Source organism: Podarcis tiliguerta (genome assembly GCF_965153285.1).
Source record: "Podarcis tiliguerta genome assembly, chromosome: 11".
Taxonomy (NCBI): domain Eukaryota; kingdom Metazoa; phylum Chordata; class Lepidosauria; order Squamata; family Lacertidae; genus Podarcis; species Podarcis tiliguerta.
The window spans coordinates 7,807,299-7,821,423 of NC_139544.1; the positions used below are offsets into that span (position 1 = coordinate 7,807,299).

Sequence of the window (14,125 nt, forward strand, 5' to 3'; positions counted from 1 at the left end):
GACTTTACCCATCTCTTCTCCCCTCCTGCTGCACTCTCCATAGCAGGTCGTAGGGGGATGATGATGATGATAATAATAATAATTTATTATTTATACCCTGCCCATCTGGCTGGGCTTCCCCAGCCACTCTGGGCGGCTTCCAACAAGATATCAAAATAAAAACACTAAAATACAATAACCTATTAAACATTAAAAGCTTCCCTAAACAGGGCTGCCTTCAGATATCTTCTAAAAGTCTGGTAGTTGTTGTTCTCTTTGACATCTGATGGGAGGGCGTTCCACAGGGCGGGTGCCACCACCGAGAAGGCCCTCTGCCTGGTTCCCTGATCGTTTTGACTGGCAAGCTGAAATGTTCGTACCGACAGAATGATTTCAATAGTAATATATTGAACTCCTTTCTATAAAATTATATTGTATTCATCATTATACTAATAAAAATAAAATAAATAAACACAGTAACTTATTATTAGTAATAATAATAGCCTTTCCAACTACATGGGGATGTTTTTGAGATAATGCAACTAACCCTGAGTTTTAGGTCCATTGTACGCGCCCTGTCTTAATATTTTCTTGGTACTTCCAGATGTGTTGGAGGCCAGAACTGAATTATTATGGTAGTTGCTCTGTAAACAGAATCATGGGTGGTAGTTTTAAAATACAATTTTGACCATAAGCTTCTGGGGGAACATGCAGCCTAAATGTATGCATGCTTTTCCACCGCAAATCCCGCTGTGTGTTCATTTCCAAATAAATGTGCTTAGGATTGCAGCCTTAGTTTAACATTTTGCCTTGTTTCCCTCCTGCCTCCAAGAGCATTTGCATTTCTAAACTGTATTAAATATACATGGAAACCAGAAAAGGACTTTGCAGTTATTCCCAGTCAGCAATATCTTTATGTTAAACAGATCCCATAGATTTTCCTAGATTTATTTTGTGTACTTCATTGTAGTTGGGGAAAGATCTTGCAAAATAACGCAGACAAATATGCAGAACAATTATAGCGTCAGCCGTAAATAAGTCAAGATTGCTAAGAACTTAGCTTGGAAGTGACTCAGACTTTGTGAACATTTATGCCTGCTGCTGCATTAATGAAGTCTTATGTGAACTGGACAGTGGCTTGCAGAAGGTACACACTGTGGACTTGATTTCTGTGATTGGTGGAGCGAGGTGAAGGATTAAAAAAAGGGTGGATTTCATGTGATTTAAACATAGCATAGCAGTGGGCCCAGACATTCCTGAAGCTCAGGTCTGCAACCTAGCATGCGCAGGACTAAATATCTGAGCTGACAATTTCAGAACTATTTGACTTTAAACTTTGGTAGAAACATTTAAACCAGTAAATTCTAAAAAAAGAAAAGAAAAAGTAGATTTATAGCCTATTTTCCTGTCCACTGCAAAGGAAGAGACAGCAATAGAATAATGTTATGTATTTTTTTGTTTATTTAAAAATGTATTAAATCCCTTTTCAACCAAAAAGGCAGCCAAAGGGGGAAAAAACATAATACAGAAACAATTTAACACTGAAGATCCACTAGATAAGGAGGTATTTTATTAACCTTATACATATTGACAGTTCTTCTGAGGGCAAGAATTGTCCCATGTACTTAGCAACCGTACTTCAGATGGCAGTAGCATGTAGAGCAGGCTTCACCAGAAGATCTTCATTGGCTAATTATACAGATATACATCACCTATTGAGGGACACGGGTGGCGCTGTGAGCTAAAGCCTCAGTGCCTAGGGCTTGCCGATCAAAAGGTCGGCGGTTCGAATCCCCGCGGCAGGGTGCGCTCCCGCTGTTCGGTCCCAGCGCCTGCCAACCTAGCAGTTCGAAAGCACCCCTGGGTGCAAGTAGATAAATAGGGACCGCTTACTAGCGGGAAGGTAAACGGCGTTTCCGTGTGCGGCTCTGGCTCGCCAGAGCAGCGATGTCACGCTGGCCACGTGACCCGGAAGTGTCTTCGGACAGCGCTGGCCCTTGGCCTCTTAAGTGAGATGGGCGCACAACCCTAGAGTCTGTCAAGACTGGCCCGTTCGGGCAGGGGTACCTTTACCTTTACATCACCTATTGTCTAATTAATCCAAACAGCTAGGAGATTGCTAGAATCTCAGTTAGAGATGAGGTGCTGAGGATAAGAAGTTTTTCAATACTGAGCTTGGATCACCTGTACTCTCCAGTCACACAGTAAAGTATAAACCAAGATTTTCCATGTTCCTTGCTTCCCCATCTTACTGTGAGTGGTATGACCATGTTACCACCATCTGGTAAATGTTGCATATGAATCGCCTTAGTACTTTCCACAAAATAAAATTGGCTCCAAAATTAGCTTTATTTTCCTTCCTGTATATGTTCCTGAGTCCTTACTTCCCCCCAAAAAGAGTCTTCACAGCAGATGGAAAGTTACTTTGGTACATTTTTCTTCTTTCATCAAGTTGGTTAATAATGTTCAGTTTCATAATGTGCAATGCATACCAAGGCCATCAGATGGAATATTTAGAGAGAGAGAGAGAATGGACTGAAGAAATATAAGTGCTTTTGCAGAAGATGTGAAAAATAGAAGTCCATATATCATATCCAGGGGTATGTAGTCTTTTTCCTACAACAGCTTCATTGTACATGGTCCTGTAAACTGATGGCCTTTTGTTTAACAGACCAAACGAAGTTACCTTACTTACTACAAACAATGTAGAGTTCTCAAGTTGTTGTGTTTTTAAATAAAATTTATAAGCATGTCACTTTTATCTGTTTCCCAAACCATGGGAAAACTAGCAGGCATACAACATGTTAACCACATAGCAATGCCACTGTTTGCCAGCCATGCTTTCAAGTTTAGTGTCTTATCGGCCTTCCTAGTTATTCTGCAGGTTGTGACCAAGTAGTGTTCAAAAACAGCCCCACACCTCTTTGGAGCAGCTTCATGTATAACATGTTACACAACAGAAAGAAAGTCAATTGCCATGTTGCCAAAAGTGATGAGTAGAGTTCCCCTTCCCTTGGAAAAGTAGGTATAGTCTTAAGAATTTGCCTGTGGCCTTGCAGGGAACAGTTCTGTAAAACAAAGCGCCTAACTACCTTTTGATGCTGTATGAAAATTGCTTTTCCTTCTATAAACAGTAAGGCCTCCCATCCTCCCTGTTTCTTTCCATGCACACAATTTTTTTAAGTTCCTTAGCCTTCTTAACTGAGTCAAGGTCATATTGGATTGCAGAGTGAAATACCAGCATGCTTTGTGTTGTGCTGTGAATTGGGGAAATATCTACAGAACTCTTTATCAGCCTGTGTCTCCTAGATAGGAGATTTGCACAATGACCTAAGCAAAGCAAAGGCAATCAGCTATTTCTTACAGCGCCTACATGCCCACACTGATATTCAGAGAGAGGCACTGTGTAAAATCAAATAGTGTGTATGTGTGTTGAATTGTAGTGGGCAATAATGTTCCTGTTTTTCAGAGGGGAATTTCTCACTTAATATATTTCTATTCTTAGTAAAGCACATCTCTGTACTTTATAAAAAACTACTTTTGTGACCCTGTAGTAAATAAAGGTTCATGCATGGTTGTGTGATTTTAGCGGGGATGGGAAGGGACCTATAGAACTTTAAAGTGAATTTTGGGTCATTTCCCCCTTAATTTTGTGGCAAGGGGGATACATCTAGCGTCCTAGAAATCTTTTTGTAGCTCCCAAAGGTACCCCCCCCCCATTTGTCAGGAGGGGCAGGTTAATATTTATTTATATTTATATTTATTTTTGTAGTGGCCAGTCCAGTCTTCCCGCTGTAATTAATAGTTAATCAGTGTTTTTTTGTGGAGGGAGTATTTTGAAAATTTCAGCTGTCCACTTCCTAATGGAGAGCATTACCACAGTGCTTGGGAACCTTTGGTGATGTCTGCTGGAGAGATCTCACTCTCCATTGCTCTCTGCTTTAGTCACTAGGTGGCACTGGTTACTGCTGGCACCACAAGCTTCAGCTGTTTAAGATATGACCTCAAGATCATTCTGAAGAGCAGCTGAGGCGACCACGTGCAACAACAGCTGCCACTTGCAACAATAATTGATTAATGATAACAGGGGAGGAGGAGGGAGCTATGGCGAGTGGAGAGGTTTCAGTCTCTCCTCCCAGACTGGTGGAATGATAGGGATGTGATTTCCCTCCCTCCCTCCCCTGCCCATCAGAGGTACGCAGTGTGCTCTGTGTGTGAATGAGAGATTGTGTGTTGTGTTCCTGTGTCCATGTGCGGATTGGTGTGTACTGCATATGGTGTGGCGAGCGCACACATTCATGTGTGTGCTTACATGAATGCATGCACGCTGCGCAGCCTTTGGAGGGTTGGCTAACCTTGAATGTAGTTCCCGGACTGAAAAAGGTTTAGCCACTCCTGCTTTGTGCGCATAGGGGATGCCTTGTATTGGAGAAAGCTGCTCTGTTTTCCAATAAAGCCTTGTTCACAGTCTGCCACATGTAGTACAGTTGTACTTCATATCCTCTCTTAAAAGAGAACTGAAACAATTCCAAATATAAATTTGACTAACAGTCCAAACTCAAATTTAGAAACTTCACATTTCATGAATACATGATTTGTAAAGGTAAATGTTTAAGTGGTAATAATCCTCTTGAAAATTGATGCTAGGATCCAAGGATGCTATTACTTCATTGCCTTAATTGAAAGGCTAAACACGGTTGGAAATATATAAGGGTTATACTGGATTAGACCAGAGATCCTTCCAGCTGGTCACTTCATTTCGCACAGTAACAGCCACTGGGAAATCACAAGCAGTGCATGAAAACAATAGCTGTCTTCCATTATTTATCCACATTGGACTATTTTGAGGGGTTGTCTGAAACTGTAAGAGAAGGGTTCTAATCTGTGTGAAAATGAACTATCCTTTGAGACAGAACTATAATCATACAGTTGGGGAGGGTGGGGATTCTTAGCATGTAAATGTCTTCTTCTTGTTCTACAACTGGCCAGATTTTTGCAGAGTGTGCCCCCGCCTCTGGTAGTGGAATAAAGAACTGTGCAGGTACAGTTTCCAGACTATGCTCTGGTTTCCTAATGAGCCACTCAGTCTGCTTAACAGTGAGTCTTCCTCACTAATAATCTGATCCATCCCTCCATCTGTAAGAGTTATTCCGTCTGGCTTTTGTGTGCTTTATTGCCTTGCAGAGTTTTCAGTATATTAATGGTAAAAGTTATACCTACTCTCGGGAATAGTTTATGGAAAGTCGACAATTACCGAGACACCAAGAGATCACAATGATGTGTGTGGTATAAATGTTTGGAATAGGGCAATAAACACAGCTGTGCCTCAGAAAGCTCCCTCAGTATGTTGAAGGCTGCTAAAAGAGCATATATGTGTCTCCTTATTTGTACGTGGCAAGGAAATGTGCTGCATTTAATGCTCTCATTTCAATATACCGTGTTAAATGTAGGACACCCTAAAGGTCATAGAACTGCAGGCTCTGTGTTGCGTCAGTGTCTTGTGCCTCATTCTTCAGTAGGAGGAGGATGACATAACGGGGGGGGGGGGCAGCAGACACAGAAAGTGAAATATACTCAGAGTCGAGAGTGGATTTCATGCTCTTTATTCAGCTCATAGTGGTGAGGAGGAATGGAAGTCCCCCCCCCCCCCCAATATCTGCTTTATATACATTATTTACACAATGGGCCCCACGTGATTGGCTAATTCCGGGATTCTCCTGTAGGCCAATCAGGTTGTGGATTCACTTCCACCTGGAGCTGGATTGGGTGGCTCCTGCGGACCAATCATACTGCTGCATTTTGGATTCTATTGTTCTCGGACCAATCAGACTGCTGCATTTTGGATCCTATTCAACTCAGTACATAACAGAAAGGGAAAGGTCTTTCTTCAAGAAGGTATTTTGCAATCTGTCTCCTCTCACTCCAGTCCTTATTGTGAGTTCTGTATCCCTTTATCTGTTTATAGTGAAAGATAAATGGAACTAGTGGATCCTGCTGCAAAATGTGGGAGCGTGAGGGAAGGTTCATTCAGGCAAAGGGAGTCTTGGAAAGACAGAAGGAGTGTTTCACATATTACAGGTTCTGCCCTGTTTTGGTGTCTGCCTATTGAAATCATTTGAGGTTCTTAGTAGTCCAGAAGCCTTTGGTACCTGTTGGGTTATAGCGGCAGGGAGGATGGCAAGGTGTGCTTTTGCCACTGGGCCAAGAAGAAACCACTGTAAATCTGCTGTTTTTAACTAAGTGGTTTACAAATATATATATATATATATATATATATATATATATATATATATATATATAATAAAACATTTTATTATAGATAAAAACAGGTATTTTAAAATATTCAAAAAATGATAATTAACAGTATCTAAAAAGAAATAAAACACATGTTTAACTTCATGTCTGGGTTTTGTTGCTGTTTAGTCGTTTAGTCATGTCCGACTCTTCGTGACCCCATGGACCAGAGCACGCCAGGCACTCCTGTCTTCCACTGCCTCCCGCAGTTTGGTCAAACTCATGCTGGTAGCTTCGAAAACACTATCCAACCATCTCGTCCTCCATCGTCCCCTTCTCCTTGTGCCCTCCATCTTTCCCAACATCAGGGTCTTTTCCAGGGAGTCTTCTCTTCTCATGAGGTGGCCAAAGTATATATAGTCACCCAGAGAACTTTTTTTTTTTTGGTAAAACCTTTTATTGTTTTTTATGCTGGCTTTTTATGCCTTGTAACTAACTGATGGCTGTTGTTTTATAGATGATGTTACATTTACAGTTGTACCTTGGAGGTCAAATGGAACCTGTTCCGGAAGTTGTTCAACTTCCAAAATGTTCAAAAACCAAATTGCAGCTTCTGATTGGCTGCAGGAACCACTTGCAGCCAATCAGAAGCTGTGGAAGCCCCTTCGGACGTTCGGCTTCCAAAAGAATGTTCAAAAACCGGAACAGTCACTTCCGGATTTTGATCGTTTGGGAGTCAAAACGTCCGAGATCCAGGGTGCTTGGGATCCAAGGTACGACTGTATATTTTTGTGTGCGTTTATTTTGCAAGCTGTCTTGTGAGGACTTTGTACTAAAATGGCAGGACGTAAATATTCAAAGCAAAGAATGAATGAAATGAAATAACTGTACAGAAATAAGTACTGATATAAAATTGTGTTAGGACTAGACTCATTAATTCGGAAACCAAGAATGGAACTCTGGGGAATCCATTAGTCTATTTCCAGGAACCACCTTGCTGTTTTGCTTGGCTTTTATCAGTCTTCTCCAACCTAGTGGCTTCCATATGTTTTGGATGACAATGTCCATCATTTAATGGTTCTGTGCATTATATGTATCTTGGGGTATAAATATATTCAAGTTCCCTTTGATATTTGGTGATATTTGGTTAAGAGCTCAGCTCTTGTGTGTATAAGAGAAGCCAAAGTCAAAAGCAGATCCTGGCTCATGCTGCTTAATGACATATCCCTGGCATACGTAGCATTATTTAGTCCAGAATACCATTCAAGAAAGTTGGGTCGGAATGTAAACTTTATATAATCACCAGTTTTGCATAACACTTCAAATTGTTTGTCTTGTTCATACGTCTTTTAAAAGAATTTTTCCTCTGAGATTACTGACCTGAACAGGGCAGTTATGACATACATGGTCTTTTTATTCTATCATCATTGCCTCTCCCAGATTGAGCATTGCTGGAAATTTCATTGAAAGGGAACAATGTCCATGCCAAAACAAAAATCCAATTAAATGTCAGCTAAAAACATATGCCAAGCCCTATATTTTTAATAGGAAGCATAGGAGGCACATATTTGGTTATAGTCAAACACACGTCACAGCTATTTCTACAAGAACTGCAGGCACAAAGATCTAAGTTGGAATGATTTTATTATTTCATGTGGGCTGAGCAGGGATGGGGAGTTGCTATGTGAATACTTTTTGCTTCCCATTAAACATGTCTTACCTTTTGTTTTCACACATCTTCCCAAAATGGGATAAAAGGAGATGGGTGTTTGGTGAAAGAAGGAAGGCTTACCTATTTCCAAGGCAACCGGTCCATTGCTTCCTTATCCACACATTGACTAATTGAATCAGAATTTGGTTGGGACATTCATTCCTTCCTTCCTCCCTTCAATGTAAGGACTATAGGTAGCAGAGTTTGCCCTCCGTGATTCGGTCACAGATCTAGATCACAGCACTGTGGCATTTCATGTTCATCACATGATCTGCGATTGGTTGAGATCATACCATGAAGAAGCCCTTTTATAATCCATACATGCATACAGGGACGCCCAAAAATAAGCAGGTGGGAAAAGCATGGCTTCAAACAGGAACAACAGGTGTGTAGAAGAAGTTTCTCATTCACTAGTTTCTCATTGCAATTTTGCAGCAAAAGAACCCAACTTCACAAAAGTTTGGCGTAGCACAAATTTTATTTACTAGACCTTCAAGGAAACTGATACCATGGTGCTAAAACTATAATCTGTTTGCTCCGAGTTTGGGGCAAATCCAGGTGTCTGTCCGGGTCTGAGCAGCAGGGATACAAGCACATACAACTTTTAATCCAAACTTTTCTTCCAAAATACCAACCCAGCATATTCGGAAAGACTCAGTAACCTTTAAGTGTGTATTATTGACCCAATTTTGTTGGGCTAGTTGCTTTAATGGGGAATGATCAAATTATAGGCACGTTTTAATTTTGTTGTTTCATTAAAAGCACCTTAAAGAAAACCTGGGGGGGGGGGGGGGCCTGCCAGTTAAAAGACTGTGATTTGTTTCCAACAAAATCATCACATTAGCACAAGGACTGAAGCGTGTGCAATGGGATTTCCTCTCTCTTCAGATGAGGGGGGGGGGGGCAAGTAGAAGTGGATGCAACTATCTCATTTCCAGTCTACATGAAATGTACTAAATAAACCTAAAACACTCACTTGTCCGATCCATTGATTCATGCGGGAATTCCTTCCAGACAGGAAGCAGCTGCATTCAGATGTAATGTTTATGATCTTCCATGGTTTGAAGGATCAAGAAGGAGCACTGTTTTTGCTGTGTGCTTCCTCTCATACTCCCCTTTTCTTCCATTCGTACATCCTCATTTGATCAGGCCTTTTTTACACTTACACTCACACAGTGAGTGTAATCCAAACAAGGATTGCAAACCAAGATAAAACTGTCTGAACATAGCCACTGTATGCAGTGGGGTTTTCTCCCAGGTAAGTGTGCAGAGAATTCCAGCCATATGCATGCAGCTTTATATGACGGAGCAAACATTTGAGTATACTATAAAAATACACCTGTATTTTAAAGCTATAAATTTTAACACCCAAGGCTGAATTCTTGTACTTAGGCTGCTGAAATCCCACGGAAATCATGTCTACAGCTGCAGTTCTGTACATAAATTCTTTGGGCATGTTGCATTAAATTCAGAATAAACATGCATAGGATTGCGCTATAAATTGTTAGGTCAGTGGTGAATATTGATGCTGTTTTCACTTGCAGGGCTGGCATAATGTAATGTTTTGTGATTTAATGTGTGGATGTAGCAGTTGTATGGAACATTCCACAATAAATGCTTATTTGCAGGAGCAACAATTTCTTTTATGCATTCCGCAACCCCACATTAAAGCTAAATCCTGCTGCAATAATCATCATCTATTTGTAATAGACCTTGCTAATCAGTCTTGCTCAGTCTGTAGAGTTGCTGATCCTTTTAGATAAATCCTTATTATGAGCCCACAGTGGTCAGTGTTGATCATTTACCTGGCTTATTTATTATAGGTATCTGATATGGTAAAACAGCAGTAGCCCAGCCTGTAAAAGAAAAATGGCTAACTACTTCAGCACAGTCCAGATAGACTGCAGCACAAAGCATTATAACAGTTATTTCAGATTTCAAAGGCTGACACCATTTTCTTGGCAAGGATGGCCCTATCAATAGGCAGTATGTATTTTGGGGAATCATGAGAGGAACGCAAATTGATTTATATAATTGTATTATCTTTGCATTTTGCTGCTAGGGGAATGGGATGTGCTTGGGATTTTCTCCCATAGGTTCTAAAGTAAATTGGCTGCCGTTGGGTACTTTGACTTAAGGTATGATGGGAGGTCCCTTTACTGCCCCAACTCAGACAGCAAAACATCTTGAGTAATCTCTGTCCTCCAGTCTGTATCTGTCTCTAAGTGTTTTCAAGACTAAACTTGATCAATCAGGTGCTTGGCCTTGTGTTAGATCTGCAGACATTTATCTTGTTACCTGACACTCATGCAGAAAGACATTAGTTTAGATCAGGGGTCACCAACCCAGCAGCCTTTATCAGTATCCCAATAGGGACTCTGGACTCTGAGCTGTCATTTTTTCAAAAAGACTCTTCCATTATAGGGGGAAAGCGTTTTTAGCCCTCTTAGTTATGAAATAAAATGGGCAGCTAACCTTCCAAACAATTTCTGTTAAATGAGCTAGCCTGGCTACAACATTCGCACACCAATTCCTGCCTTCTTCTGTTCCCCTTGTGGTGCCACCTGATGCAGGCCATGCCACCTGTTTGCACGGCAGGGCCAGCCCTGGCATTATTCTGCTAGATAATCAGCCCAGGCAGTGTGCTGGGCTATAGAATGTCACCTTAAGTATTCTTACGTGTTTGTTTTTTTACACTCCATTGCATAATGGCTTTGCTTTCTCTATGATGCTTTTGCTGCAACACCATTTTAAAGCATTAGGGACTGAAATGCATATCCCTTTTTGTTTAATGTCTGAGGAGGGGCCATAGTAGCAGTACTCTCCCTTTTCTCCCAAAGGCTTAAAGATTCTGGCGTCTTCACTGTTTGCCCCTGCACTAACATGGAAACTGCTTCCTTGTGGTGCCATACCATAAGCCAGCTGTTGGGTGGCAAAGACCAACACGACTGGACCAGTCCATCTGGTTGCTTCATTCACACACATTGTCAGTGACCCGATTGCACCATAGGACAGCAGTTCCCAGCTTGGTCTTCATCATTCAAGGCATTTCTGTGAAAGAGTCCAGGCCCACTGCCCAGACTCAGTGACAGTACCCCCTTTCCAAGCAATGTTGCGGAATTATCGCCATTCCCCCTCCCTCCCTCCCTGGATTTACCTCCCATGTTTTTATTTTTTTTCATGGCTTCTTCTAATTTTGTTGTTTGTATGTATGTTATATACATTGCTCTTTCTATTCTGTTATGTTATAATGGGCTGTTTCCATCTTGGAAAGGCAACTTATCAGTGCTATGAATACATAAACCCCTGGTGGATGCTGACCAGCAGGGCCATTTCCATTCCTTTCACCATACCTGCCAGTCATATAAAGCTTGGGCTTCCAAGTATAAGCTGGCTGTGACAGCTCCAGTGTGCACTTCCATAAACCGTGTTTATGGAAGACAATTGTACTTAGCTATGAGTGATTGCCAAAGAAGCAGCAGCCCTCTGTGAACACTGAAGGCACAGTTTCTTCTTCTGAGCAGTCTTACCAGCCCCAACTATGCAGAGAAATGCAATATTTCATTTTAAACACTGACCTGTTAAAAAAAATCAGTTTGAGAAATAATAATTTAATGAAATAAGGCATTTCAGTATAAAACAATTTTGTAAGTTATTCTATATCAATACAATTCATTTGCCAATGTTCCTATCTATAGATATATTGTAACAATCCTGGAGAGGGGTTATTTAGAATTTCAGTATTTTTCATTAAGCCACATTTTATGTTTAGTATGTCTGGTTAGTATTAATGATCTGTCAGGGAGAAATGCTTGATGGCCAAGTTCTGAATATGGCAACTGGTGTTAAAAATAGGAAACTGCATTTTAATGAGCTTTATTTAACCAGTTGTAGTTTCTGAAGCTAATCTTTTACTTTTCTTTCTCATTTGCTAAAGGTTCGACATCGATGGTGTGAGCTTGTTATCAAACATAAATACACAGCAGGGTATGTTGATGTTGAGAAATTCCTCAAGGAAGACCAGGTCAGTACTATTTACTAACATTTGCATTTAGCCAGAGTATCATAGGTATGTGAGTGTTGGTATCTTGAAATAGGGATAGATGAAACTGCTTATTTTATGAACAAATTTCCTTGATGCATTTTTGTACAAGAATACATTTTTGACTGGAGAACTACAACATAAAATTTGGAGGCAAGGAGATTTCAAAGGGTAGCAGCATTTCAATTCCGCGTTTTGTTTCAGGTGGTGTGAAATGTAGTTCACATTAAAAATGTGAGGCAAACTGATTTCTCCCCCACTGCTCATTGGAAATTACCCTTAAATGGCCCCCCCCAATAAATCCTATCGTATTTGTCATAACTTGTGTGGACCACATCAACAGCCTTCTGACAGCAGCGTTGCTACTGAATGGGGGGAAGGGTGAGGCAGCAAGGTCTGGGCTAAAAACGCTACTAGACACCCTGAGGCAAATATTTGGCTGGTTAAACTCTGCACCCCTTAGCCTAACACTTGGTCACTTGCAATTCTCCTCTGGTCTCTTTTCCCCCCCAGTTTTTCTTCTCTTCTCTCATCTTCATTACATTGCTCTGGACCAGTTTGGGCTAACTTTCTTCCCCGTTCTTTAAGCTGTTGTTTTCCAAGATGTTTTGCCTGTCCCGTTCCTTCTTTCAGACTTCAGCAGTGGCCAGCCAAAGGTACTTAGGATTAGATGAGTTCGGCCCCTAACATCAGAGCAGCTCAGTTCTATATTAGTTGGACATTGCTGGGCCCCTGAACGCTGCAAAATCCACTAGCTTGTAACAATATTGCCCTGAGCCCATGGGATAAATCATCCAAGTTATTTTAGTTGCTTGGTTTGTTCCCCTGCCTGCATGTCCAGACCTTAAATAAGGACACATTACAACATTTTAGCATAGATTAATTATATTAAAACTGTGTTTCAGATTTTTTTAAAGATGCAGTATTCACGCCAATTGGAAAAATAATTATGTCTCAAGTAAGCATAGTGTCATTATGATTTTGAAGGGAAAAAATCATTTTGTTTTTCTATGCATAAACTAATGTCTGGAGTGTAGCAACTACTTCCATGAAAGGTGGGTGGGAATGCATTGTGCTTTTCATAGAAGTAGCCTCCGCAATTTTCCAGATCTCCCACTTCAGAACACATATATTTGTGTGCTGTTTGAGGAGTAGAATTCCTGACACCAAAGCTGCAGATAACTATTGGTCCTTTATTTCAATCATCTCCAAGAACTTGTGCAATCTATGGAATGATAATGCATGAAACTGAAGTCCTGTGTGTTTTCCAGTATTGAAAGGGGACTTGGTTGTTTCAGAAGTCTGAAGAAAATGCAAATGCAACCATTAACATTTAGAGTAACAGAACCAGCAGTGTTTACTAAATTTGGATGTTTGAGTTATGGCTCATGGAATGGTCAATCAGAATGAGAACTCTCAGTGTCGGTTTTACTTTCCAATTTGGCGGTAAGTGGAATCTTACCACGGAAGTAACTTGCCAACAGAAGGGCTTTTTTTCCAGCCGGAACTCACCAGAACTCAGTTCCGGCACCTCTCAGGTGGGCACCATTTCCATTCTAAGAGAACAAGGAAGGTGTTCATGGTGAGTTCCGGCACCTCTTTTTCTAGAAAAACAGCACTGACCAACACTGTTTCCCCTTGATGTTAAATACATACTAGTCAGTCAGTATTTGTAACAGAGATGTCCCAAAAAGTTTTATGTCTATTGTTCTATTGCAGTTTGCAGAGTAACTGTTAACTATTGTACTGAAACTAGTGCAATTTTCATACTAAGAAGACAAGAATCACCTTGTTAGGTCAAGCCAGGAGGCCATCTAAGACAACAGTGGCTAGCCAGGTGCCCCTGGGAAGCAATATTATGGGAAATCATGAAGCTAGTCCCCCACTCTGGATTGTTCCTAGCATACTGTTTGATACATGGAGGTTCCAGTCATTGAGTTAGAGCTATGAACTATTGATTTTGTCTCATACTTCCTTCATCACTGCAGGGGTGGATCTATGGACTTGCAGCTGTTGGACTCCAATCCCCATCAGCCAATACCAATACGATCAGTGGTTAGGGATGATGGTTGCTGGAGTCCAGCTACAATGGGAGGACCACAGATTCCCCACCCCTCCACTAGTGACTAGTATCATAGACTGTGGTGAATCTTGACTAC

The 14,125-nt window shown here is 41.0% G+C and overlaps 2 protein-coding genes across 17 annotated transcripts in view; one reads left to right on the top strand and one right to left on the bottom strand.

Moving 5' to 3' along the window:
• AOPEP (aminopeptidase O (putative)) overlaps positions 1-14,125 on the top strand; it is a 179,395-nt gene that overhangs the window by 159,888 nt on the left and 5,382 nt on the right. For all 16 annotated transcript variants that reach the window (XM_083403418.1, XM_083403405.1, XM_083403408.1 and 13 more), the window contains one exon: positions 11,862-11,948. In XM_083403418.1, the coding sequence (XP_083259544.1) occupies positions 11,862-11,948 (87 nt within the window). The remainder of the gene's footprint in view (positions 1-11,861; positions 11,949-14,125) is intronic.
• Positions 13,166-14,125, bottom strand: part of FANCC (FA complementation group C) — a 69,629-nt gene continuing 68,669 nt past the window's right edge. The window contains exon 17 of the transcript XR_014502953.1: positions 13,166-13,268. The gene's annotated coding sequence lies outside the window, so the exon portion shown is untranslated. The remainder of the gene's footprint in view (positions 13,269-14,125) is intronic.